Source organism: Podarcis raffonei, chromosome 12, assembly GCF_027172205.1.
Source record: "Podarcis raffonei isolate rPodRaf1 chromosome 12, rPodRaf1.pri, whole genome shotgun sequence".
Lineage (NCBI taxonomy): Eukaryota > Metazoa > Chordata > Lepidosauria > Squamata > Lacertidae > Podarcis > Podarcis raffonei.
The window spans coordinates 28,924,138-28,951,697 of NC_070613.1; the positions used below are offsets into that span (position 1 = coordinate 28,924,138).

The 27,560-nt window shown below is 44.2% G+C and overlaps 1 protein-coding gene across 2 annotated transcripts; it reads left to right on the forward strand.

Annotated features, from left to right (window-relative positions):
- The first annotated feature begins 1,970 nt into the window (after window positions 1-1,970).
- Window positions 1,971-26,674, forward strand: SDHAF3 (succinate dehydrogenase complex assembly factor 3). Of its 2 annotated transcripts, none has more exons than XM_053410030.1 (3): window positions 1,971-2,075; window positions 4,689-4,946; window positions 26,310-26,674. In XM_053410030.1, exons 2-3 carry the CDS (start codon window positions 4,764-4,766, stop codon window positions 26,511-26,513), a joined length of 387 nt encoding a protein of 128 aa, XP_053266005.1. In that variant the 5' UTR covers window positions 1,971-2,075; window positions 4,689-4,763; the 3' UTR covers window positions 26,514-26,674. The 2 variants fall into 2 exon arrangements, with proteins under 2 accessions (XP_053266005.1, XP_053266006.1); XM_053410031.1 differs by lacking the exon at window positions 1,971-2,075 and adding an exon at window positions 2,088-2,273.
- Window positions 26,675-27,560: the final 886 nt, after the last annotated feature.

Sequence of the window (27,560 nt, forward strand, 5' to 3'; positions counted from 1 at the left end):
TTTGAGATATTCAAATAATTTACCCTTCCATTCCCTTTTTGTTGGTACTAATTCACTTTTCCAATTTCAAGCTATTAACATTCTTGCAGCAGTTGTAGCATATAAGAATATTCTCTTTTTTCCATTTGGGATATCTGAATCTAAATTATCTAGATAAATGGAAATGTAACCAGAACAACATTGTGCAGAAGGAACATGTATTGCCACAACCCCATCCTTCCCTTCAGGGTAAAAATGTGTGTTTTTATCTGCTGACAAAAAAGCATAAAATGTCAGTGTGAGGCACACCTTGGCAGGGAGAGCATTCCATAGACTGGGGGCAGCCACAGAGAAGGCCCTGTCATGCACCCCCCAACCCCAAACTTCATTTGGGGCAGGCTGATATGGTCTCACTTTCATTGGTACTTATTTCCAGGCAAACTGATACAGTATTGCAGCTGAAGTCTTTGTTTTTAAAGATTTACAAATTGGACCTGCAACATATTTAAAGCACATGACTCCCCCCCAAAGAATCCTGGGAAGTCTAGGTGCTGGGAACTGTAGTTCTGCGAGGGGTAAATGAGAGTTTTTAGGATTATTTTGAGGAAGTTGTTCATTTAAAAGGCATGCACCTGCAGTGTGGCTTGCTTCTGTTCAGCTGGCCATGCCCCTTAATGGCACTTCATTCCCCCGCCTGTCAGCCAGCATACCAGGTCCTCACCGAGCTGGAAACCTCAGAGGGATGTAAACAGTGACATTTGAAGGGAAGCTTTATACATATTCATTTTTGTTCTATCTATAAATTTCTGATATTTTACTTTTATTTCATATTTTGAACACAGCTTCTCAAAGCTTAGACTTATAAAAGCTTACATAAGTTCAACAATGCTGCAAAAGAGACCAGTTGGCTTATCAACTCTTATCAGCTGAACATCCCCAAGCATCTTGACCTGAAGGAATAGTGACAAAATTTGCAAAGGAAAACACACACTAAGTGAGATTTTGATGTGCCTGAACTTGAAACTTTTAAGAGAAAGATAATCAAAGAGGGTTATATTATTTGCTCTTGCCATTTAAAATAATTTTAGCAGTTCCAAGTTTTATGCTCTTCATTTTTTTCTACATCTGATCTCGAAAACTGAATCTAGCATTAAGATAAATTCAACAGTGTAAATAAGTTTTCATGGCGTTAACAATGGATTACTGAATGGTTTAGTTCATGTAAAATATGCAGGGATGTATGGTATGCAGAATGAACCACGGAAAGAGAGAGCTTATTAAAGCTATGGTTTTCTCAGTAGTGATGTATGGAAGTGAGAGCTGGACCATAAAGAAGGCTGATCACCGAAGAATTGATGCTTTTGAATTATGGTGCTGGAGGAGACTCTTGAGAGTCCCATGGACTGCAAGAAGATCAAACCTATCCATTCTTGAGGAAATCAGCCCTGAGTGCTCACTGGAAGGACAGATCCTGCAGCTGAGGCTCCAATACTTTGGCCGTCTCATGAGAAGAGAAGACTCCCTGGAAAAGACCCTGATGTTGGGAAAGATGGAGGGCACAAGGAGAAGGGGATGACAGAGGACGAGATGGTTGGACAGTGTTCTCGAAGCTACCAGCATGAGTTTGACCAAACTGCGGGAGGCAGTGGAAGACAGGAGTGCCTGGCGTGCTCTGGTCCATGGGGTCACGAAGAGTCGGACACGACTAAACAACAAACAACATGAGAGCAAGTAGTTAGCCTTGCCTAGGGCGCAAAAAAGCCTGGCACCTCCCTCTTGCAGAGGTGAGCGGATGGTGCCCTTTGGGGAACGCAATAAGGAGCAAGCGTCCTGATACCCAGCGCGGCACAGAGCTTTAGGATGGGTCCTTCTCTCTTTAATTAAAGAAACTTAATCGCAGCTCCCTCGGTCTCCCCACCACCTCCGTCCCTCAAAGCTCAACGCAGGGGCGGAGACGTCCTGCTCAGCCCTGCCCTCCTCCGAGGCGGAGCTAAGGCGCGATGCCGCCCCCCGGTGCTCCAGCCTGACTGCGCCGGCTCAGAGCCACCTGACCCGGCTGCTCCTTCTCCGGCCTGCCCTTGGGAAGCGTCTTGCGGGTAACGAACTCGCGGCCCCGGGATCCCCCCGACGTCGCCTTCCCAGACCCGGCGGCCTCAGGATCTGGGGCTGCGAGTCTGCGACGCCCGCCTTTTCCTTGCGCGCGTTTTAGGATTGTTTCCCCCCTCCCGGCTGCACGCCTTCCGATCTCTTCTGGATCCCCGCCGTTTGGTGTCCATAGCGGCGTCTGATCCGGAGTAAGCGCCCCACAGTTCAGTCTGCTGCTCCAGGGGCTCCTTGGAAACACGCTCTCCCGCAGTCCACTCGTGGTTTTCGATACGTTTGCTCGGGAGTCAGCCCCACCGTGATCCGTAGGGCTCACTCCCGAATCGGCCGCCCCTCGTTACGCAGTCCTCTGCCGCACGCTTGCTTGGGAGTAAGTCCCACTGGGGGTGTGCAGGATCACAGCCTTCCATTGACCCGGGTGTCAGCAGGTAGAGTGAGAGGGAAGCATGGGTTTCTCTGAAGGGCTTCCAGGTGATGTTGGACTCCAAGTCCCATTAGCCCCTCCCAGCGTGGCCAGTGGTGTGGGATGCTGGGAGTTGTAGTCCAGCAACGTCTGGAAAGCTGCAGGTCTCCTGTCCTTCCACTAGGGGTGGTATTAATTGTGATTTAATTCATCCAAGCTACAGTTAAAACTGAGCAAAGGACAAGCTTCCACCACTGTTTGATCAAACTCTGCTTAAAGATTATATATACCAAAGTGTGGTTAGAGTTCCCATTCTATACATAGGAAACTGCCTTATATGGAGCCAGATGATTGGCAGGAACAAACTTGGTACCGACTATGCTGAGTAAGTTCCCTTGAATAAAATTGGGGCTTACTTCTGAGGAGACATATATAGCATTGACACCCTGAAACCTCTCAAATGTGACTGGGTTGGCACACAGCAAACCAAGGCACTTATTTCACAGGGTTTTGTGAGAAACTGTTCAGACCACACGAAAACCTAGTTTTCAGGAACAACAAGTGGAGTACAGTCAAACCTCGGTTCCCAAATGGCTCCGTTTTGGAACATTTTGGCTCCTGAATGCCGAAAACCCGGAAGTAAATGCTCTGGTTTTCGAACATTTTTCAGAAGCTGAACGTCCGTCGCAGCTTCCGCTTGAGTGCAGGAACCGATAATTTTGACAACCGAGGTTTGACTAGCAAAATGTGTGCATCTGCTCTGTACTAGGCCACATTCACACCATACTTTTAAAGCACTATGGTGCCATTTGAAACAGTCTTGGCCTCCCTCAAAGAATTCTGGGGAATGTGGATTGTTAAGGGCGCTGACAGTTGTTAGGAAGCCTCTATTCCCCTCAGCTATATTTCTCAGTCTAGTTTAACGAGCCATCCCACTGCACAGGGAGCTCTGGGAATTGTAGCTCTGAGAGGGGAATAGGGGTCCCCCAACAACACTCCACATCTTTCAACAAACTGCGGCTGGAAAAACCCTTCACTTAAAAACAAAGCCAAACCACCTCCTATACACAGTGAACCAGACTGATGCTTCTCCCTAACATGCTAGCTTTCTGTGTGCAGGGATTTTGTTTTAATTTTGTGCAGAGACAAGCAGTCAAACACTTCATCCCCCCCTCTTTCTCTCTCTCCACCCCACTGACAGCCTGAAGTGCTCCAGTCCGGACACAGGTTTCCACATCATCCCTAGGCCTCTCCAACTATTAGGAATGTGGGGGAATAACCATGCGAGGACAAGGCAGTTATGGGCAGGAACTCCGCTTCCTCCATTTTAATCACATTCTGAAGTGGGGACCCTCTTGCATCTGGGGGACTCCCTGAGCATTTTGGAGAGAAAGTAGATAGCAGTATCCTATCACTTTAAGCAGCCATGACCCCCCCCAAATAATCCTGGGGACTGTAGTTTGTTAAAGGTGCTGAGAGTTGTCAGGAGACTCCTATTCCCCTTAAAGGTAAAGGTCCAGTCATGACCGACTCTGGGGTTGCGGCACTCATTTCGCTTTATTGGCCGAGGGAGCTGGCGTACAGCTTCCGGGTCATGTGGCCAGCAGGACTAAGCCAGAGCAACGCATGGAAACGCCGTTTACCTTCCCGCCGGAGCGGTACTTATTTATCTACTTGCACGTTGACGTGCTTCCAAACTGCTAGGTTGGCAGGAGCAGGGACCAAGCAACGGGAGCTCACCACGTCGCGGGGATTCAAATAACCGACCTTCTGATTGGCAAGTCCTAGGCTCCGTGGTTTAACCCACAGCGCCACCTGCGTCCCCCTATTCCCCTTACAGAGCTGCAATTCCCAGAATGGTTCAACAGTCAAGCCATTTCCCAGAGTAGTCGAAAGGTCCCTGGCTTAGTGAGAGAGCATTTGCTTTTTTCCAGGTTCAATCTTCCACATCTCCAGTTAGAGCTGGGGGAAAAATCCCTGTCTGAAAGCCCAGAGAGTTTTTCAAAAGGATGGCTGCGTTTCAGTTTGTATGTTGTTTCAGAAAATGCAACTTAGATTTACCTTTTAAATGCAAATTCAAATCTAATTTCTCCCAATTGTACCTTTAACACTTTCACCCCCAAGTTCAGCAGCAGGCATTTAACAAAGCTGCCCCTTTTCTCTCCTTCATCCAGCTTACTGGCCTTTGAAATTATTTCCCCAGGGCGAACACTGGTCCAGACGCAACCAGCAACACCTCCCATAGTCCTGTTTAGCCTGGTGGCATTTCTCAGCGGTTATGCCAGGCAGCCTAAACCATCATGTCTCCCGGGTAAGGACTTTGTACAGGAAGATCCTGCAGTTGCACCGAGCGTTGCCACTGGAGTTGAAGACCCTGGGAGACCAGTATGTGAAAGATGAGTTCAGGAGACACAGATCTGTTGGTCCGGAAGAGGCTCAGTGCTTCCTGCGGGAATGGGAGGCAAGTATCTTCATCTTCTGCTGCCCTGCTTCAGTTTATGGGGATGTGATTAGGGTCTTTCTTACTCACTGTAAATGTATATCTTATTGGCCTTTTTTCACACATACAGTTAAGCCAAACCATGGTTTAGTGTGAATGCTTAAACATGCAGGCTCCCACAGAGGAGGTTGCACTTGTTTTGCTACCCCGGCAGTCCTTTTAGCAAACTGTGATGTTGCAGCTAAGCCAAGGCCCAGCTTAGTTCATCATCTGAACACACTCATTGTTAAGCACTCTCCTCTTTAACCACGAGCTGTAGACAAAGCTTACGATGTCATGTGAACCAGGCCAGTGTCTGCTAGCCTTTTGGATACTCCTGTGTTAGAAGTGCATCTGCTGACATTATACACTTTAGGTGTTGTTTTGCCAATTAACTGCAGGTTCCTTAAAAGGATATTTGGTAGTATAGGAGGGAAAAAATATTTTTATTTGAATGGGCTAGGAAAACCTCCTTCAACAGCAGCAACAACAAAAACCCCTCAAACAGTAAACCTTACAAGGAGAAATAACCCCAAAGGAACAATTCCCCATCAGACCTTCATCCACATACAACACCATATCCAGCCATAGACAGCCTCAACAGCATTTGATCCATCATCTTCTTCCTACTTGACCACATTGTCCTGCACTATTTGTACCTGCCTCAACCAGGTGGGGCTGGATGTCTCCACAGCCGCTACCTGTGTCAATTAGGGCTCCTAATCTGGGCAGTCAAACCCCAGCTGGGCCACCCTCAAGGGTAGGAGTGCTCCTGCAAGGACTCACAGGAAGGGTTGGCTGCGTAAGGCCATACCTACACATCTTCGATTTTTTCCCTTCTGCGTTTTCCACTACAGGTGTGCAGAAAGCTATAGGAGCACTTTTCATTTTCAGATATGTCACTACTAAAGACGCAAAGTCCTGGAAAGAAACCCAGAAAAATAAGGGAAAACTAGTCCCCCCCCCCCAATTTCTCCTTCTCATTTTTAGTCACTGCTTATCCTGTCGAACTTATCCAGGGCCAACTAGGGAGTTTATGGCGGTGGGTGAGATTTGAACTCAGATCTCCAAGCCCAGTGCTTTCTTTCCTTTGGTTTTGTCATATGAATGTTAGAGGTTTCTATGCCTCTCTCTAGCAGTGTTGGAAACTGAGATATGAAAGCTAGGAGCTAAATGGCACCTTAAAACCAGGTTATGGGCGCAACAACGGAATGTCTAGGTGTGCTTTTTTTATGATGAGAATACAAAGCTGAAAAGGAATGAACTGCAGCTAAAATATTATGTTCATTTTTCACATGGTCTAGTCCTTCCCTTTCCCACCGCGCTAATATTCTTAAGAGGGTCTCTTCTCTAGTCTTCAGAGTGTAGCTGGAAGTGGGGAGGCAGAAAAAGGCCCTCCTTTCCTTCCACTCTGCAGTTTTAATCTGAAATCTTAGGCGCAGTGCTGTGCCCAGAGCTCAGAAACTGCTCGCGCTAATGAAATTCCCTGTTGCAAAATGCGCCTAGAACAATGGGAGTTTCGAACACTGCTCTCTAGCCAGGCAAGCAAAGGACATTTTTATAGTTCAAAGACACATTCTGGCTAGGGAAAAACACTCGCAGAGGGCACAAAGCATTGCATACCCTTCCTCCCAGCCTTGATTTTTTTGGTGTGTGGTTGTTTTTAGCTTTGAAATAGCCGGGAGTCTTGGTTAGCAGGCTTATTTTTTATGTTTTCAGGCTTGCTTTCAGATTAATGGGTCCTATCTTGAAAGCCACAGGGAAGTATTCATGCCAGAGGGAGGTGTACAAACAAAGTATTGTTTGTTTATGTGGAAATACAGCTCTTCAGGTAGATCCAATCAGCGGCATCTATTATTAGCACATCCTTCTTCCGATATAATACATGCTTACTTTTTAATTTAAATAATTGGCACTCTTTACAAAGAGGCAGTTGGCATGCGTGACTTGATCGTGGCTATTACCCAAGAGTGTTAATGAATTAACGTTGATAAGTCATGCAGCCCATAAGTCATGCAAAGCCCTGTGTGTGATAACTATGTTTTGTTGAGAAATTAATGATAACGATTAAAGGTAATACTTAATTCTCTATGGATCTGGTTTATCGTGACAGATGAACACAGGCAAGACTTGGACTTGTGCGCTTCCCCTTCTCCCCATTTTTCTGGCATGGCCACTTTCGCTTCCATTTTTGACCAGCCACGGTTTAGCATTGCTTTTGATCCCTAGATTGTGGTTGTTAACTGTGGTTCATAAACCATAGCTTGGCACATTTGGAAGACATGTGCATCACCAGAGAATGTGCATCACCATTTTGAAGTTCAAAGGGGAGACTGTGCGGTTGTTGCTATAGTGATCTGCCCTGGCTTGATTTTTTAGTCAACATTTCTTCAACTGTGCAAGCCTTTACAGCAGGGATGGCCAAACTCTGCCCTCCAGCTGCTTTGGGACTACAACTCCCATCACCCCTAGCTAACAGGACCAGTGGTCAGGGTTGATGGGAATTGTAGTCCCGAAACAGCTGGAGGGCTAAGTTTGGCCATCACTGCTTTACAGGGTAAGAAAGTAGATTGCTTTTTTCTCTTGCATACTTTTGTTTCTTACCACTCCAAGCTGAAAATTCAATTGTTTTGCAGAAAAAAGACACTATGTAAGATAGAGTTGGCTAAAGTAGGCATGATGCAAAAGTGAGTGTACTGCCTGGAATTCTGTAGCCAGAACCTCAACTTACATATTTAATAGAAATTATGCTGACTGGTCCATTGGTCCATAAGCATCCATCTACAGTGGTACCTCAGGTTAAGTACTTAATTCATTCTGGAGGTCCGTACTTAACCTGAAACTGTTCTTAACCTGAAGCACCACTTTAGCTAATGGGGCCTCCTGCTGCCACCACGCCACCGGAGCACGATTTCTGTTCTCATCCTGAAGCAAAGTTCTTAACCTGACGCACTATTTCTGGGTTAGCGGAGTCTGTAACCTGAAGCGTATGTAACCTGAGATACCACTGTAGGTTCTATGCATTATTTCCTTTGCAAAAGGAACTGGGAGTTACTTAATATACTCCAGGATTTGTGCTGAGTGAAGAAATACCAGCCCCACTAAAGACAAGCATTGCTCAGGTTTCCTTTTGTTTCTAAGAATTTTATGAAACTGGACGCATATTTCTGTGGTTTTCTATGAAACAATAAGTTATACAATCCCCACCTTTTAAAATAGTCTCAGATCTCTTGTCGTGGAGGCTATCTTTAGACACTTTATTGTACACCTACAAGTAATTATGTTATTCTTGCTCTCTTACTCAGCATTAAATGCTAGAAATGAGAACACTTTATTTGTTTCTGGATCATAGGTAGGCCCAAGAGAGATTCCTGAAGGGGAAAAAAAGGGAGGAGTTACATCGGCGGATGGAGTATCTGACAAGATAGCAGGGGGAAACCACTGTGGTACCCTCCAAATGTTGTGGACTCCAACTCCCATCTTCCTTGGCCAGTGGCCATTCGAGCTGAGACTATTGGGAGTTGGAGTCCAGCAACATCTGTGTAGGCACACACATTGGCTTCCCCTGCCATTGAGGCTATCAGTTGTCATGCTATATGGCAGTAGCCTTCAACTTTTTCAGATCCAGGACTTGCCTTTGACTCAAAGATGCATTTGGGAAGCCACTACTTAATTATTATTTTTACTCTCTATATATGAATAGTTGTAGTGCTGCTGTTGCAATCAGGCTGTGACACCCAAGTAAGTAGATCCTGACCCACCTGTTGAAGGTCAGTGTTCGCTGCGCTGCAAACCCCAACACCCCTAGGAGAGCCTAGGGCTTGCTGATTGGAGGTCAGCAGTTCGAATCCCCGTGACGGAGTGAGCTCCCGTTGCTCGGTTCCTGCTCCTGCCAACCTAGCAGTTCGAAAGCACACCAAAGTGCAAGTAGATAAATAGGTACCACTCCGGTGGGAAGGTAAACGGCATTTCCGTGCACTGCTCTGGTTCGCCAGAAGTGGCTTAGTCATGCTGGCCACATGACCCGGAAGCTGTACGCCGGCTCCCTTGACCAATAAAGCGAGATGAGCGCCGCAACTCCAGAGTCGGCCACGACTGGACCTAATGGTCAAGGGTCCCTTTACCTTTACCTTAGTCTAATAACATCTAAGGTCCCAAGGTTGAAGAGCACAGGGGGTCAAAGCAAGGGAGCAAAACACTGGAAAGGCATGGGAGTATTTTTTCTTGTGGTCCTGTTCCGGGAGTGACCACTTTCTGTTTCCTTAGGCCAGGATTTCCCAAACTTAGGTCTCCAACTAGTCCAAAAACAACTGGAGAATCAAGTTTGGGAAGACCTGCCTTAGACAAACATAGGAAGCTGGCTTATAATGAGTCATACTATTGGTCTATCTTGCTCAGTAGTGCCTACACTGACAGTGGCTTTCCAGGGTTTCAAGCACCCAGATTTACCTGCAGATGCCACTGGGGATTGAACCTGAGACCTTCTGCTTGCCAGGCAGATGCTTTACCACTGAACTACGGTCTGTTCCCAAGGCAGTGGGTGTTGCAAGGTCCCTAGAGATTAAAGAAAAGGACTTAGATTAGGTAGGGCCTTTAGGACCGGCCCTGGGAGATGACAACCCCAGCTCCAGAACAACAGGAGAGTGGGCTTTTTAAAATGGCAGCTATGCCACCACAACCAATTGACCGGTTTCTGCTAATGAAATGATGGGTCTTTTGTGGTGATGTTGTCCTATCAGTGTGCAGTTCATGGAGCTTTCCACACGGTGGCACCAATGGCCTTTGCCAGGTGTTTCACAGCGCTCATGAATTGGGTACAGATGTGGCCAAGGCGGGTCAGGCAAGAGCTGCTCTGGCCTGTCATCATGATCCGTAGCACGGTGGGGTTGATTAGTGCTGCTTTTGACCTGAGAAGCAAGCATCGCCAGATGCTTTGTTGTTCCAGCATCACCCAAAGGCTTCCATAAACGCGGAAACACTGGGATCCGCCTTCGACCAGATCAGACTTCCTGTCTGTCTAGTCCAGTGTTGTCTCCTCTGATCGGCAGGGACTCTCTCTCAGGCAGAGAGCCTTTCCCATTATCTATGATGCCAGGAGCAGAGAACCTGTTGCATTGACAGGTAGCACAGAGCTGAGTGAGGAACCTGTAGCAATCCAGATGCTTGTGGACTCCAACTCCCATCCACCCCAGCCAACATGGCCAGTGGTCAAGGGTGGTGGGAGTTGTAGTTCCTCACCTCTGTGCTACTCGATCCTTTTAACAGGAGATGCTGGGGATTGAACCTGGAGAAGAGGAGGTTAAGGGGTGATATGATAGCCATGTTCAAATATATAAAAGGATGTCACATAGAGGAGGGAGAAAGGTTGTTTTCTGCTGCTCCAGAGACGCGGACACGGAGCAATGGATCCAAACTACAAGAAAGAAGATTCCACCTAAACATTAGGAAGATCTTCCTGACAGTAAGAGCTGTTCGACAGTGGAATTTGCTGCCAAGGAGTGTGGTGGAGTCTCCTTCTTTGGAGGTCTTTAAGCAGAGGCTTGACAACCATATGTCAGGAGTGCTCTGATGGTGTTTCCTGCTTGGCAGGGGGTTGGACTCGATGGCCCTTGTGGTCTCTTCCAACTCTATGATTCTATGATTCTATGAACCTGAGACCTTCTGCATGCCAAGCATATGCTCTGCTACTGAGCTATGGCCCATCCCTATACCTTTCAGCTGTGATTCCTGCATTATAGGGAGTTGAACTAGATGACTCTTTGGGTCCCTTCCAACTCAACATTTCTTGGTTTCTGTGATTTTTAGATGCCCTTTAAAATAAATAAATGAGTTGGCTCTTAGTATAGGCTCCTGTATGCAAGCATGTGTTCTTCCTCTGAACTATAGTTTTTTCCCTTATGCAGTGACGCCTCGGGTTAAGAACTTAATTCATTCCGGAGGTCCGTTCTTAACCTGAAACTGTTCTTAACCTGAGGTACCACTTTAGCTGATGGGGCCTCCCGCTGCCGCCACGCTGCCGCACGATCTCTGTTCTCTCTTAGCGGAGTCTGTGACCTGAAGCGTCTGTAATCTGAAGCATCTGTAACCCGAGGTACCACTGTAACTGCAACAGTCTTTTAATTTGAATACAGTTCGTTATAATAGGAATTAGGATGGAAGCAACAAAGCTAGGGTTTCAACATACGGCTTTTCCTAAGCACTTTGGAGGCTAAATAATAGCCACCATAGCTTTACCATGTTGCTAGTGTGTGTATGTCTGTGAAAGGATTTTCCCTCTGGGGGATGTTTTTAAAAAGCTTTCTGATATAAAAAGCTCCAAGGCATCACGAAAAGGTCTCATTGTGATTTCACTGACGCGGTGGGAAATTCGGTTGCTCCTCTGAGTGTACATGCCTAATATATATTTAGGATACAATAAGTTTCTTTCCGCAGCATGGGCTCCATTTTGCTACGGTAACTTTCATCCTTTGTATCGCCTCTCCCTTTTTCTGATTTTGCCATTATTCAAATAATGATCCAAGCTAGTCTCTTGGGAATGAGTCTTCTTGATTTAAATCAGTTTTGAGCTGGGCTTATATCATTACACTTCATGAAAGAAAACTTTTTATTTAGGATCAGATCTGTATTGCTTAATTTGCAGTTTCAGAGAGAGAGGGAGAGAGAAAATGAATGCAATTAAATAATTTAGCCAATTACATTTAAAAAAAAATCTGTCAGTGTTCAGTTACTTTATGTATCATTTACAAAAAGAGATGTTTGGTTCAGTTTTCTTTTCTTTCCACACGCACCTATTTGAGTCTAGAACTCAAAAATGATTTCTCTCAGCCCCATAGTGAGCGTGATGGAACAATAAGTACAGTTTTCCTTGATATATTGCTGAAGGATTCACATGCCTTTGGTCAAAATAAAGACAGTAAGGGGGTGAATGTGGACATGGGACAAGTCTTGCACTTTAGAAGAAAACAATTGCTATCTGCCTAGCTAATATATTTTATTGCAAAAAGTGATTCTAGTGGTCTTGAAAACTCAAAGCTGGGGACATGGGTGTGTGATCTATAGGTGGGATCCAGAGTGTCCCATCTGTGGAAGTAGGCGGACTCCCATTGGAGAGACAGGGAGCCATTTTTTTACAGATTCTCCTTCCTCTGATAGCCACCCCCCTTGCAGCGCCTCTAACACTGCTTTGTTTTTGTTTTTTAAATAATATTTTTATTAAGTTTAACAATAGAAAAATAAGACAATAAAAACACAGAAAAACAATATAAAACACAACAATACAAACTTTCACAATACATAAAATACAAACATTTAACAAGAGAAAAAAAGAACAATCAACACACAAAAAATAAAATAGGAAAAAACACTAATCACTCTTTTCTAGTTATTTATCTTCAATTAACTTATTTTCCTGACTTCCCCACGCCTCACATCAGTGTCACAACTAGGCTTCAGTGATGGTATGAGAATTTAGTTGTCGGCTCTGTATCCCATTTTCTCAGATGCTCCTATCTATTCTCTTCCTTGCCTTGCGCTATCAAGTTCTCAAGAGCTGTCACTTTTACGTAGCCGTCTTCAGATTAGGGAGTGCTCTCTGTGGAATCTGAACGCAGTTCTAAAAGCTTTAATAGATACCTCTTTCTGAACTTCCTCCTCTGGTGTCAGGCTGTTTCCTGACTATTAGAGAAGTAGCCCTGCGAGCCATTACCTTAGCAAAAAAATAAAAAAATAAGAGGATCTCCGAGCAGGGCAGTCTAGCTATTACAGAGAGAATAACTCTTGACTATTCCATAGAGACAGCTGCTCCCCACTCTTCCTCACCACCGTATTAAGGACTGTGATTGAATTGCTCTTTTCAAGAGAATTCATGTGTTCTGTGCAGCATCAGAAACCTTCCCAATTGCTTCTGGTGACAAGTAAATGTAATGGGAGAGCACTTAATTTGAACCATAGAGTTTCACTTCAGTTGCATTAAATTCAGACGCCCAACATGGTACTACTGCATGGCAGGGAGGTCAATGGGAAAGGAAGCCTAGTATACGCCGAGATTATATTTTGGATGAAAAAGAACATTATTTGGACGAGGAAGACATTATTAGACCAGTGGTCCATCCAGCCAAACTTCCCCGTCATTGGCTACAACATGGGAGAAGAACATAGAGTTCCGCAGTTGTTTTTGGACTGCAGCCCCCATCACTCTTCAACGTTGGTCATGCTGGTTGGGGATTATAGTCCCAACAGCATTTAGGGACCCAAAGTTGCGGGAAGTCCGATCTATTCCATATGAATACATGAGGGTGCCTGGTCTCACAATGGCCAAGCAGGTGCCTATGGGAAGTAACAGCACATAGGTTGGCCAACACCTAGTATGCAGAGGCATGCTGCTTCCAAGAGTAAGGTAGAAAATAGCCACTTGCACTGATTGATCGCCTTATCGTCCTTGAATTTGTCTCTTGCCAAACTGGAACAGAGAAATCAATTTTTTTAAAAAAAACTTTTTTATATTGGGGTTAAAAAACCCCATATATAAAAACTCGGCAATTCCTTATTAGACTAGAGAAAGACATAATGGATTGACACGTTAATTGTTCCCTTGGCGGAGAATAAATATTTAATTTGATAGAGAATTAAACACATTTTCTCTCGCTTGGCACTTTGGAATAGATGATGCCATGTTGGATATTATTCATTTTGGGTTTAATTCATAGGTTTGAACGTGTTTGCATTTTATTTTTTTTAAGATAAAGAATAGCATTATATCGCTGCGTGTTTGACAGAAATAGCTTGTACAGGCACACACACCCGACTTATGCGCGGTTGACTCGCGCATACATGCGGCGCTGGGGAAAAAATATATAAATTCTGAGCTGAAATGGCGGGAGAGGGCTGGGAAGTCCTTGTGGCTTGCGAGGAGACCCTCCCCAGATCCCGAAGATGACGCCAGTGAGCCAAAAAAGACTCGCAAGGCCTCCCCAATGGTGTGCAGGAGCTCTTGTTGCTGCCACACTACCCTGCTCAACAGCTGTTGGGCGGGAAGCTGCCCGCTTACACGCATTTCACTCATGCACGCAGCGACCCGGAACGTAACCCTCCTGTAAGTGAGGAGTCGCCTGTGCTACAAAGGCAAGATCACAGCAACACCACACAGACAACTCCCCCATCTGATGCAGTTTATGCAACACTCCTGATTGCCTACACTTGGTCAGGGGAGGGCAACCCGTGTTCCTCAAGATGTTTTTGGACTCCGATTCCCAGCATGGCCAGGGTCAGGGATGATGGGCTCTGTAGTGATGGCAGCATCTAAATGGCTGCCGGTTGCCTCCCGCTGCTCCACTCTGGGATTTTTTTGGGGGGAACGAGGTCTTCATTCAAGAACCCATCCTCGCAACACTGACGCAAAAACTCCGCACGAAGAAAAAGAAGAATTTGGACTTGATATCCTTCTTTATCACTACCTCAAGGAGTCTCAAAGCGGCTAACAATCTCCTTTTCCCTTCCTCCCCCACAACAAACACTCTGTGAGGTGAGTGGGGCTGAGAGACTTCAAAGAAGTGTGACTAGCCCAAGGTCACCCAGCAGCTGCATGTGGAGGAGCAGGGAATCGAACCCTGTTCACCAGATTACGAGACTACCGCTTTTAACCACTACACCACACTGGCTCTAAGTACACTAAGCAAAAGAATGAAAGACCACTGCCCACTTCTTTCTTCCCCCACCTCTCTCCCCTGATTTTCTCCCCACCAACCTAACAGTGTCTGTGACAGCAGCATCTCACACTGACCTGTAGAAAGGACTCTCTGAACTGGAAACGGATACGTCATATGTAGCCTTGTTAGAAGTTGTACCAGGGCCAGGATTGTGCCTGTTTTCCCTGATCCTGACCTTTGCCATCTTTCTCATCTTCTGATCCGAGTCTATGTATACACGTGTTAGATTTCTGTGTGGTTCATGGCTGCTGTTTTCCTATGTGCATAACTCTTTGGATCTGGACATGCATCTATCAGGGGAGATATTTTATAGATGTTGCTTTATAGAATCCATTAGCAGCTGAATTAATAACAAAGAACTGCATGTGAGCTTAATTGGTGGGAAACCGATAATAGCGTGTAATGGGTTTTAATTGCTGTGTGAATGAGTGCTTAGAATTTGGTTTGTGGTCTCTGCTTAGTGCCTTTGTTCTTTTGCCGCATCAAATGTGTTCAGAGTCAGCTCCGCAGTTGGTGTCGTCATGCTCTTCTCCTAATTAGTCTATCCCATTGGTTAATTAAAGCTTTCCAGAGTGTAGTATGCCTTGCAGTGCCTGCCAGCCTCTATAAACATACCAAGTACGTCCCCCCCCCGCAATGTATGCATTTGTTTGCATTTCTGTCCAGATAGCATCGAAACAGTTCCTTAGAAACTGGAACGAAGGAGGTAATTCTGAGAGCGGTAGTGGTAAACATTTCTCCAGGAAGATAATAAAATTCCAAATTGATGACACTTTGGCTTTTTAGATAAAATTGTTTTGCAGATATTGTGTGCAAGAAAAACAAGTAGTCATATTTCTGCTTGTGTATGTGTGAATACATTACTAAAATTAATTCCCTGCTACTGTGTGTGAGTAGATATATATATATATACAAAACAGAAAAAACAAAAGTAATAACTAATTTCTTGTGCATAAAGGAGTAACCCAAAGGACTAGGTCTGCAGCATTCTGAGGCACATTAATTACACACACACATAGCCCCTTGTGCAAGTTAATTGAAACAAAGCATGTTTTCTATCTTGCTCGTAATCCTGTACTCAAAACAAACACAAAAAGTCAGTTGATCCTTATGGTGTTGGAAGCCTGCAGCCAATGGAATGAATGATGCGCTTGCCACAATATATTGAGGTTCTACGAAAGAGAGTTATTCCAGAGCTGGAAAAGAGGTATCCTGACGGTACTGGGATATTGCAGCAGGACCTAGCCCCCTGTCACACATTGAAAGTGGTGAAGAAATTTGTGATAGAGCAGCAAATACAGGTACTTGATTGGCCAGGGAATTCCCCAGACATAAATCCCATTGAGAATTTGTGCGCTATATGCAAAAGTCGCCTCCATTCTATAGACTATGGAGAAGCTCCTTCAGGCGCTGATTCAAGTGTGGTACAGGGATCCGAAAATCAACAGTGACTGTTGGAAACTAGTAGACTCTATGCCAAACTGTGTTAAAATGCTTAAAAATAGCAGAGGTCATATCAGTTAATAATGTATGCATGTGTGAGTTTGGTACATGTATATGTGTGTTTTGTACAATAAACTACATTGTTTCGATTAATTTGCACAAGGGGGTATGTAGAATTTGTTTCCTTGGAAGTAAGCGCCATTGATAGCAGTGGAAAGACTGATCACAGTCTTTCAAGGATCTGTGCTTGGAGTCAGTCCCTAACACCCCATCAATCCTATGCACATTTACTTTGAAGTAAGAGGAAGTGGTTTAAAGTGCTGGAAGAAGCACGTTTCCCGATGGGGAAGTTCTTCGTGCAGCCAATCCCAAGGGGCTCCCTATCGGCGCTGCCAGGGAGCTCTGTTTTCAAAGGAACAACCAGGAGCTCCCTTTAACTGTAGTTGTGTCCATACCTGCCCCACACCTGGTGTCACCTGATGTCAGGTGTGGGGAGGTGTGTGGGGCAGGTGGGCATGGTTTATGTGCTGGGCCAACTAGGCTGCAGACCAGAGGTCCCCTACCCTTGCTATAAAGGTAAAGGTAAAGGGACCCCTGACCATTAGGTCCAGTCGTAGCCGACTCTGGGGTTGTGGTGCTCATCTTGCTTTACAGGCCAAGGGAGCCGACATTTGTCTGCAGACAGTTTTTCCGGGTCATGTGGCCAGCAGAACTAAGCCGCTTCTGGCGAACCAGAGCAGCGCACGGAAACTCCGTTTACCTTCCCACCAGAGCGGTACCTATTTATCTACTTGCACTTTGACGTGCTTTCGAACTGCTAGGTTGGCAGGAGCAGGGACCGAGTAACGGGAGCTCACCCCGTCGCGGGGATTCGAACCGCCAACCTTCTGATCGGCAAGCCCAAGAGGCTCAGTGGTTTAACCCACAGCGCCACCCGCGTCCCTACCCTTGCTATAGGCTATAACCAAAATGTTGGTATATCTAAGTGAATCAAAACTCATTAATATGACACGCCGTGCTTAACTTTTCTTAGTTCAGGGCTGCAAAGGTAGAGAACGCTTCATTGTATGAGAGTAAGTCACGTTGCTATGGCAGCTAAGGCAGAGGAGAAGAAGCTGAGATTTCTGTTTTATTTCTAAGAAGGTGTATTCATTTTAAACACTCCTTTATTTGCAGCTTCCAGAGCTACATAGTTTTTCAGGAGGCAGGGCTCACACATTGTTTGATTGCTGTCAAGAGCTTAAAGAGTATTTGAAAGCTTTTCCTTTTTCGAAACTTAAAGAGAGGGGGGCAGGCTTAACCTTACAACTTTGTATTGAAATCCAGGCATGACAAATGGCCTCCTGCATATAAATGAATTAACATTTGCATAACATTTTATCTCTTTTGAGCTCTTCTGTGCTTCTTCCTAACGAGTAGTCATTATTGTGTTTCCTGTATATTAAGTTGGAAATTAGAAATATTCAGTATTTAACAGCATAATTTGTGTGTGTTTCACTTGTAAATGTTCAGTGGGGGTCCTTGCAGGGAAGGTGGGCTATAAATCTAATAATAAATCAATAACACATGGAGAAGAATGCTGCTTTGCTTCCCCAACGGGAAATCTATTGGGAAAGTGCAGGATGCTTGGAAAGGCAAATGATGTTTTGAATTGCTATTTCATTGTGTATGGCAGAGATGGATAATCTCTCCAGATGTTGGATGACAACTCCCATCATCCCTGCCCATTGCCTACATAGGTTGGGGGTCTAAAGGGAGTTGGCGTTCAACAGTAGCTGGACGGTCACATATTCCCCATCCTTGGGGTATATAAGTAGGGTTGTCACATAACAATCTGGGTGCTGGACATACAGCCAGTGATGCAGTAGATGAGATAGCTGCATCTGCTTCCACCTGGCCCCTCCCTGGTCCATTCATCTGTCTCTTTCATCTTCATCTACTGTGTGTCTCTTGGCAAGTTAGGCAGAGGGATAGGTAGCAAGCCCAAAGAGGGAGTATATAGGAGTTGCTATAGCAGCTCATATCCTCCCGCATCAGAAAGGTGCCTAGGTAGGCATGCTATATAAAGCTCAAAATATTTGGCAATCCTATTTTTCTTTAATACAATGCTTTAAGAATACTTTAGACCAGAGCTTTGCAAATCGTTCATGTTGGTGACACACTTTATCGACATGCATCATTTTGCAACACAGTAATTCAGTTTTACTAGCAAACCGGAGGTTAAACTTAACTCCTTTCCAGCTCCAGGAGGAGCACAGCGAGCGTTTGTGCGACACACCTATACAATGCAGCTGACACACTAACGTGTCGTGACACCGGATTTGGAAAGGTCTGCTTAGGGGCAATCCCTTGGATGTGCACGTTGCAACAAAAATGTAACACACTTATTGGGTTTCTGTAGTCAGTAGGATTTATTTATTTTCATACTGTCCTAAAAAAAAGTCAGTGTTGCAATTTGATTAGATATCCTTCCCTGCGATCATTTCTCATGCATCTGGTCTCTCCCTGCAATGAATCTTTGTGACAGTAAAAGCAGAACTCAATTCTCTGTGGAAATAAAAGATTTGTTCTTGACAAGAGTGAGACTGAATACTGAGTCAAAGTAATGTATGGATTATATGAGTTGAAAGTGCCATCTGGAATCAGTAATGTTTATATTTTGGATCTGGCAACTGGGAAGTAAGTGGTGTTGGCTTGGAAGCAGTATTTTCTTGGCACATTTAAAAACGTACTGGAATAGGAGCAAGGGGTCCAAGTGCATACTGATAAATTTAAGTTTGGCCAGTTTAGGTATTCTAGTACAACAAACCTACTTGGGGGAAAAAAGAAACCATCTTTTTGCGGTTAGGAAAGTGATGGGGAAATCCATTGAAATGTGTGGTATGAACAAGCAACCAACCAACCAACCAACCAACAGGAAGACTCAGTGCAAAACAAGATTTTACACAGGAGATGCAGGAATTGTCTTCCTGACTGCAGGAAGCTGTGGGGTGCTCTACATTCCTCCCCTTTTCAAGCAAAAGACCATCACACAACGTTAAAACAGTGTGCATATTTGCATGAAACATGCAGTTAAACGTTACAGCTGAAAACAAGGTGGTCAAAACAGTTACAGTAGATCCCAAGTTTTAAAGGAAGCTCTCCAATTCTTTTCCCCAGTGCTTATTGTGGATTTGTACAGTGGAAATATTTTCACATGATTTGGGAAAGTTCTTTTACCCAATAAGCATGTGCTTATTTCTTTGGGTGAACACTCCCACAGGGTTTTCTGTCTGATTTGTTCAGTATTCTGGCGAGATACAACTCAGCTGCTGTGTGTTCTTTGGCATTAGCATGTGGAATACTTTGAAATACCCAGAGTGCGGAAGTGATGTTTTTCAAAGCTCTAAATGTCTTTGAACTGCGCAAGCCTTTCTATCAATTGAATTTTTAAAAGGATCCCCAAATTAGTACAGTACTAGATTCATTTTTTTTTCAATGGACTGGGAGCATCCGATTCCCTTTTGGTTTCTTTGAACATCCCAGCCTACAAGGATGCCATTCTTGCTGTTTAAGGTTGGAGAGCTTCATACCTGGCCGGTTTACTTCTTGACTATGGAACATTGAGAACTAAGTTTCCTTCAGTACTTAGTTGTCATTGACTTCAGTTGCTCAAAGACTGAAAGTAAGAAACTTGATCATAACCCTTCTAGGTACCATCAATCCTTTACAAGCAGTGGAATGAGAATTTGTTTGATACTTGAATTTCTGGGCAGATCCACACATTTTTTCTCACCCGACTCCTTGGAGGTATTGGTGGATTCAGACAACCTTCCCCACTTCCCCAATACATACTGATTTCTGTAGTTTCCTATGGGCAGCAGTCAAGTGGAGTTAGGTTGTCTGAAAGGCTCCCATAAGTAATGGAAGCCATAGGTGCTCATTTTCAAAATCATCTATGATTTTATTCACAATTTTCAGAAGCGGCTTGACTGGAGGAGAACACTGTTACTTACCGGGAGGCACAAAATGCTGGGCATGAGACCATCTATTTTTGTCCCTGCCAATTCATTTGCACTGCACTGACCTCCTGCAATTTCCACACCCCATCTCTCTCCTAGTAAGCAGTAACTACCCATCAGCCAGAAAAGTGGCACAGCAGTACTTGTGATAATTTTATCTGTACTCATGATGCAGATTAACCATAACTTGTTGGGCTCATTTAATCAAAACTGGAAGCAAAATGATCTGCATTGGACAAAGAGGAACTAGGATGGAGTACATGAGCTTGGCAGGAGGCTGGACTTCTTTCCACTAAGAAATCCAAACACAAACAATACAGTAATTCGATTTTCTAAAGGCAAGAGCCGTGAGGGAGACTGGAGCTCATCTCTTCTATACCCTTATTTGTGTTGAATGAGAAAGTGGTGTTAAGTAGGCTCCCCCTTCCCATCATGCCGCATTGCTGATTCTCATAAGTAAATCTTGTCCACATAGTTTCCCATGCGGTGTTGACTGATGCTGCTAAGGATCAAGGAATCAACAACGACACTTGTGACATGGTTTGATAAAGACTGTCTAGATGTGACGAGACAATCAACGTGGTTGGCAAATATCCACAGTGGGTGGATGGAGCACGGTCCTTGTTTACTTAAAAGCAAAGGAAATAAACACACAGAAAAGCATTCCATCCTTTGCCAAAAGGGGGGGGGAACCCACTCACCCCGTGATACGTTTAATAGATTCATTTCACTAACAAAGGCAGCCTGAAATAACCTGATGATAAATTGCTGTTGGTGACTTGGTACAGGAGTTCAAATTGAAAAGCAAAGTAACTGTCAGTTCAAATTAGCTTCATTAATTGATTCTATAATTTGATCTACTTAAGTGTTTCTTTTGAAATCTTAATACATCCTTTTAAATTGCTTATGGAGTGTGGGCTGCTGTGAAGTTGTAGCCATTGCAAAAGTGAAAAGAAAATATAGCAAGTTAACCTGAAGGGCTGGTAATGTTTCTAGCGTTTACTGTTATCAAAATAAATCAGTAAGATGAAGGGCAATGAGGCTTATGAAGATTACAGAGGGATAACTTTGTTTGATACAATTGCTTCAGAATGCATCTATTGACACGATATATGATTAGGTTAAAAAGATAAGAGAATCAACAGAAAGCTGCTAATAAAATTTCTTAAAGGTGCATCTTAAGAAAGTATTAGCCAAGCATGCAATTATATAAAGGATATGATGAATGTATTCTTAAAATTTCTGGTGTCTCAGAGTGGCTGGGGGAACCCAGCCAGATGGGCAGGGTATAAATAATATAATAATAATAATAATAATAATAATAATAATAATTATTATTATTATTATTATTATTATTATTATTATTATTAGACTGGGATGGGGAAGAATATTCAGGTTTTCAGGCTGAGGACAAGCTTCTGAGAACCACATGACCATGGTGAATGATAGCACTGGCAAAATTAATGTGGGGCAATGAATAGGACCATTATCCACTCCAACCTCAAATCTCTCTGTCCGGACAAGCAAGAGGCATTATCATTGTTCAAGGTCAGAGCCAGGCAAAACCATTTGATAAGGGAGTGGAGGAGGGCTGGGAAATGGTGTGGCCATGAGAGAGTCACATAGACCAGCTAAAAAAGAACTGGATGGCCACATTTGGCCCCAGGCCTGAGGTTCCCGACCTCTGCTGTAGTCTGTATGCTGGTATTTTTTATTTGTAACTTAAGTTACAGTGGTACCTCGGGTTAAGTACTTAATTCGTTCCGGAGGTCCGTTCTTAACCTGAAACTGTTCTTAACCTGAAGCACCACTTTAGCTAATGGGGCCTCCTGCAGCCACTGCGCCACCGGAGCACGATTTCTGTTCTCATCCTGAAGCAAAGTTCTTAACCCGAGGTACTATTTCTGGGTTAGCGGAGGCTGTAACCTGAAGCGTATGTAACCTGAAGCGTATGTAACCCGAGGTACCACTGTATAAGTAAGTTAGCCAAAATTCAGACCACAGTTAGTTACGCACACATGCACAGAATAGAAAATAAAGAAGCAAAGGGACGTAAGTGTGCATAACTGCATGTGAGTTAATGGGGTTTATTGGTAAAAATATACCGTATTTTTTGCTCTATAAGACTCACTGTTTCCCTCCTAAAAAGTAAGGGGAAATGTGTGTGCATCTTATGGAGCGAATGCAGGCTGCGCAGCTATCCCAGAAGCCAGAACAGCAAGAGGGATTGCTGCTTTCACTGCGCAGCGATCCTTCTTGCTGTTCTGGCTTCTGAGATTCAGAATATTTTTTTTCTTGCTTTCCTCCTCCAAAAACTAGGTGCGTCTTGTGGTCTGGTGCGACTTATAGAGCGAAAAATAGGTACACCATGACTAGGGATTTAAGACTGATCCAGAATGGATTTGGATAGAATACTCCGGGAATCAAACTGAACATACCAAAATGTAGTTGGCAGCCGATGGGCAATGTCAGGGAACTGCCATCGGAGCCAGGAGTGGAGGTAAGGCTCCCCAGCGATGCCGGAGAAGGGCCCAGCAGGGAGAGAGGGAACTCATCCACTGGGGAAGGAAATCAGCGTGACACCAGGAAGAAGGGGGAGCAGGGGAGGGCTTCGGAGAGATGGCTCCAAGACTCTTCGACAGAGACCAGCGGGGAGAGCACAGGTCCTCCGCTGGCCACGCCCACCCTGCGCAGAAGACTTCCACACAGGGAGGCTAGGCGGAGACTTGGCGTCAAAGAACTTTTATGCTGGAAGAAGTTCAGGAAACGCCCACTGACGGATTCTGCCAGTGACTGATACAGCCGCGGAGTCAGGGCTGTGCAGCCAGGGAAAGGTTAAACCAGGCAACCTTGCCAAGAGTAGCGGCAACTTACGCACGAGCAACCCCAATTCCCATTACAGCCAACTACAGGTTTCTATAAACAGTGATGCTTCTCTACCGCCCATCATGTTTTAACTACCTGAAGTGTGAAGCTGTTTTCAACATGGGAAACAGCAGCAGATAAATAAATATATAAGGGGGGGGGAGCCATTACAAACTTTCGATAAATTATCTGTAAAAATAGTCAATAGTTCCTGCTTTTTAAATAAAACAAGTCCCTCGTTATCTCAACCGCTTCATGGCTACCATGGCAACAAACAGGAATATAAACAGAAGACCCTGCCATACTGCAATTATAACGCCATGTCTGTTCAATGCCACCATTACATATCCCCCTTAATAAATTCTGCTCTAATATTAGAAGCTGCTGGAGCAAAATATACAACTGCTTCTGTGTATAGGACACAATTATCACCAAGGAAATAAAGAATCATATGGACAAAGGTCAGATCTTGCCTAATTGACCTCAAGATAGGAGGACAGAATATCAGGTAATACAAAAGCTGTTAACACTCCCCCACACTTATAAATAAACTTAATTGGCTGGCATCGTGACCGTCAAACACTGAGTGTAAGAGTAGTGGTTGTTAAGACTTTCTTCTCCTTCATGGACCACTTGAAAATTGCTGAGGGACTTGAAGGACTACTTAAATGATTTTTCTGCCTGTTGTAGCAATTGTAATGCGTTGGGCAAGAGCCTGCATGACTTTCAATTGTATTTATATTGCTTCTTTTATTGATTGTATATTGTACTTTATTGTATTACCATTTGAATTCCTCAGACTTCAGATTATAGCACAATAAAATGCAATATAACAAATAAAAGAAACAATAAAAGTGCAATTAAGTATCAATATGAATATTTAATGCAAGGAATGTGCCATCTCCCGTCTTTGTCCACAAATCCATAGACACCTTGCAGATCATCTAAATAAAGCAGAGGTCCACAGACCAGTTTGGGAACCTAAAGGGTTAATTTTTTTTTTAAGCCAGCTATTTGTTTTTTTATTGAATTATATACCACCCTATACCCGAGGTCTCAGGGCAGTTCACAGAACAAAATCAAAATATAAAACCACAAAATATATAATCAAAATAAAACAACCCAATAATCCCCCCCAACCCCCCCCCACGACCCACCACCTTTAAAAAACGCATAGGATGTCAATCAAATCAACCAAAGGCCTGGTTAAAAAGGAGCATTTTTGCCTGGTGCCTAAAGGTGTATAATGAAGGCGCCGGGTGAACTTCCCTGGGGAGAGCATTCCACAGGTGGGGAGCCGTTGCAGAGAAGACCTGTTCTCGTGCTGCCACCCTCCGGACCTCTCGAGGAGGAGGCACATGAAGGAGGGCCTCAGAAGATGACCTCAGGGTCTGGGTAGGTGCATATGGAAAGAGGCGGTCCTTGAGGTATTGCGGTCCTGAGCCTTTTTATAGCTCAAAACCAGCACTTTGAATTGGGCCCATAAACTAATTGGTAGCCAGTGCAGTTGGACCAGGATCGGTGTAATATGCTCAAACCGTCTTGCTCTGGTGAGCAACCTGGCTGCTGAATTCTGCAATAGCTGAAGTTTCCAAACCATATTCAGAGGCAGCCCTGCATATAACACTTTGCAGTAATCTAACCTTGAGGTTACCAGAGCATAGACAACAGTGGCTAGGCTATCCCTGTCCACATAGGGACATAGCTGATGGAAGGCACTCTGGGCCACTGAGGCCACCTGAGCCTTGAGCGGCAGCAAAGGATCCAGGAGTACCCCCAAGCTACGAACCCGCTCCTTCAGAGGAAGTGTCACCCTATCAAGTGCAGACAATCTCCCACCCGTCTGGTCTAGGGAACCACCCACTAACAGTGCCTGAGTCTTACCGGGATTGAGCTTCAGTTTGTTGGCTCTTATCTAGTCCATTACCGAGGCAAGACACTGGTCCAGCGCGTCCACTGCCTCACCTGCAGATGTAAAGGAGAAACAGAGCTGAGTGTTATCAGCATACTGCTGACAACACCTCCAGATAACCCCACCCAGCGGGGTGTTAAACAACATGGGGGATAGGATTGAGCCCTGCGGAACCCCACATTGAAGGTTCGATGGCGCTGAAAAACATTCCCCAAGCAACACCCTCTGGGAACGACAATCCAAGTAGGACTGGTACCACCGCAACACTATAGGTTGTATGTGTGGAAAGGATGTTAAATGCATAGAGCCATTTAAAACAAAACAAAACAAAACCAACCTAGGGTGATGCATGGTCTTGGATTTGCAGTGCTAAATTGAAAAGCTATTTCTGAATTGCAGGACCATAATGGCTATGGGGATATTGACTTGCTTGAGCCCTGTATCTTTAAGGCCCCATTTTCCATTCACAAGAAGTTTCATTTCTCCTTTGGCTTTGGCAAAGTAATGAAACAATCCACAGATCTCATCAATGTTGCTATCTAGGTTCAGCTTCAAGGGGGAATTTTTGCTTTTCATCTATACAGTGTTATTTGACTACAATATGAGTTCATTTCATATTCTTTTAAAACAATATTATTGCCCTACATTGTTATTTTCACCATCAATATTTACTGTTTCTTACATTGTTTGGGGGTCCTGTTGATCTGGTTTATGGATTCTGAAACCCATTTTCCTGTCATTATATATGATCTTGACAGAATGACTAGTGATCACAACTCAATGAAAAACAGTCCCAAATCTTACACTGGACTCTTGGTTCTACTCCCTATAGAATATAGCCATGATGGAGAAATTTACACAGAATCTGATATTTTGATACGGACTAGAGCCCTCAGACACGTTTTACATGATTTGGAATTGCTTTAGTTACATATACACCAGAACCATTGTTTTCAAGACAACCATCCGCACAAGCCTGACAAATCAGGAACTATACTTGGCAACCAGATAACACTAACATTATTTATTTAACTCTTATCCTTGCTTTTCTTGCTTTCTTTCACGACCGGCACTTTGTTACCTAACCCATATGCAACTGTATTTATTTTATGTGCCTGTTTTATAGTTCTGCTTTTTTATGTTTTAATTTTCACTGGTTATTAAAATTGTTCCCTCAGCTTTGTATATATTCTAAAATGAAATAAAAAATCCTTTACAAATAAAAGGGAAAAGAATTTCCATCACCACCTCCTTCCAGCAGCTCCCAGGTTGTTCAGAAGAGTCCCTGCCCTTTAAGAGAGTGTATTTTTTTTAGGGGGGCTCAGGGAAGAGAAGAGCGAGCTTTCATTCTTCGTAAACTTCCTTAACGTGGGTCCAATCCACAATCACTGAAGTGTTTCCTCTTTTTCTTTCTTTTTAGAACTATGCAGCGACGCTGTCTCAGCAAACTAACCCAAAGACACAGGACTCTACAAGTCATCCTCGTTTTGGGTCCCACCTTCCAGAAGATAAGCTTCATACCCTACGAGATGAACAAGTTGGGCAGCTCCAGGAACTGATGCAAGAAGCTACCAAACCCAAGAGACAGTTTAATATTTTGGATGACACAGATCACAAAAATTGACGTATTACTTTGGATATGCTTTTAAGTAGGGTGGTGGGGTGTTTTTGTTTTGTTTTTGGTGTCACTTTAGCTCTGTTTTGGAAGAGATTTTCCCTCCGAAGAATAAATGAAACTGATGTTCACCCTTTCTGTTTTATTTCAGCCTCCAGGGATACGTATGACAAATACACATGGCCCCATTTATATTAATTACAGCCTAGCTAGTACTTAGAATAAAGGAACATTTTGGTTGTGTTAAATTTGTCAGATCCTGGGGTGGTGGTAATAGTGCAGGGATCAAAACTAATGTCTTTGTGCTAAGACTGGATTTTCTCGGCGAAGATCCCATTAGTATATAGTCCCCAAATAGTTGAACAGCCCTTCCCAGGGAACTCTGGGAGTTGTTGCTCTGGGAGGGGAATAGGGGTCTCCTATCATCTCTCAGAACATTTAACAAACTGCAACTCCCAGAATTCTTTGGTGAAGATGGCTTCAGCAATGGACGTAGCAGAAATGATCAGTGATTTGTTTTGAATGATCTTATTCAGATGTATGTCAGTTTGTCAGAAAGCTGCATTAATTATATAAATACAGTGGTGCCCTGCAAGACGAATGCCTCGCAAGACGGAAAACCTGCTAGACAAAAGGGTTATCCGTTTTGGAGGTGCTTTGCAAAACGAATTTCCTATGGGCTTGCTTCGCAAGACCAAAATGTCTTGCGAGTTCCTGCGGGGTTTTTTCCTCCCCCCCCTTTTTCCCAAGCCGCTAAGCCGCTTATCAGCTGATCCGCTAAGCCACTTATCAGCTGATCCGCTAAGCCGCTTAACAGCTGATCCGCTAAGCCGCTAATAGCGCTAATCCGCTAAGCCGCTAATGGGCTTGCTTCGCAAGACGAAAAAACCGCAAGACAAAGATACTCGCAGATCGGATTCTTTTCGTCTTGCGAGGCACCACTGTACGTATGTTTGTATATATAGAATTATTTTGTTGATCTTTGGCTGCTTTTTCACTCCATTGATCAACAGTCCATGGACAAAAAATAGCAGTTATATCATTGAATCCATGACT

Excerpts from the sequence above, each read along its gene's own strand:
- SDHAF3 (XM_053410030.1), top strand. The coding sequence starts at position 4,764 with ATGCCAGGCAGCCTAAACCATCATGTCTCCCGGGTAAGGACTTTGTAC. Across the intron at positions 4,947-26,309 it reads GCTTCCTGCGGGAATGGGAG|AACTATGCAGCGACGCTGTC; the intron begins GCAAGTATCTTC and ends CTTTCTTTTTAG.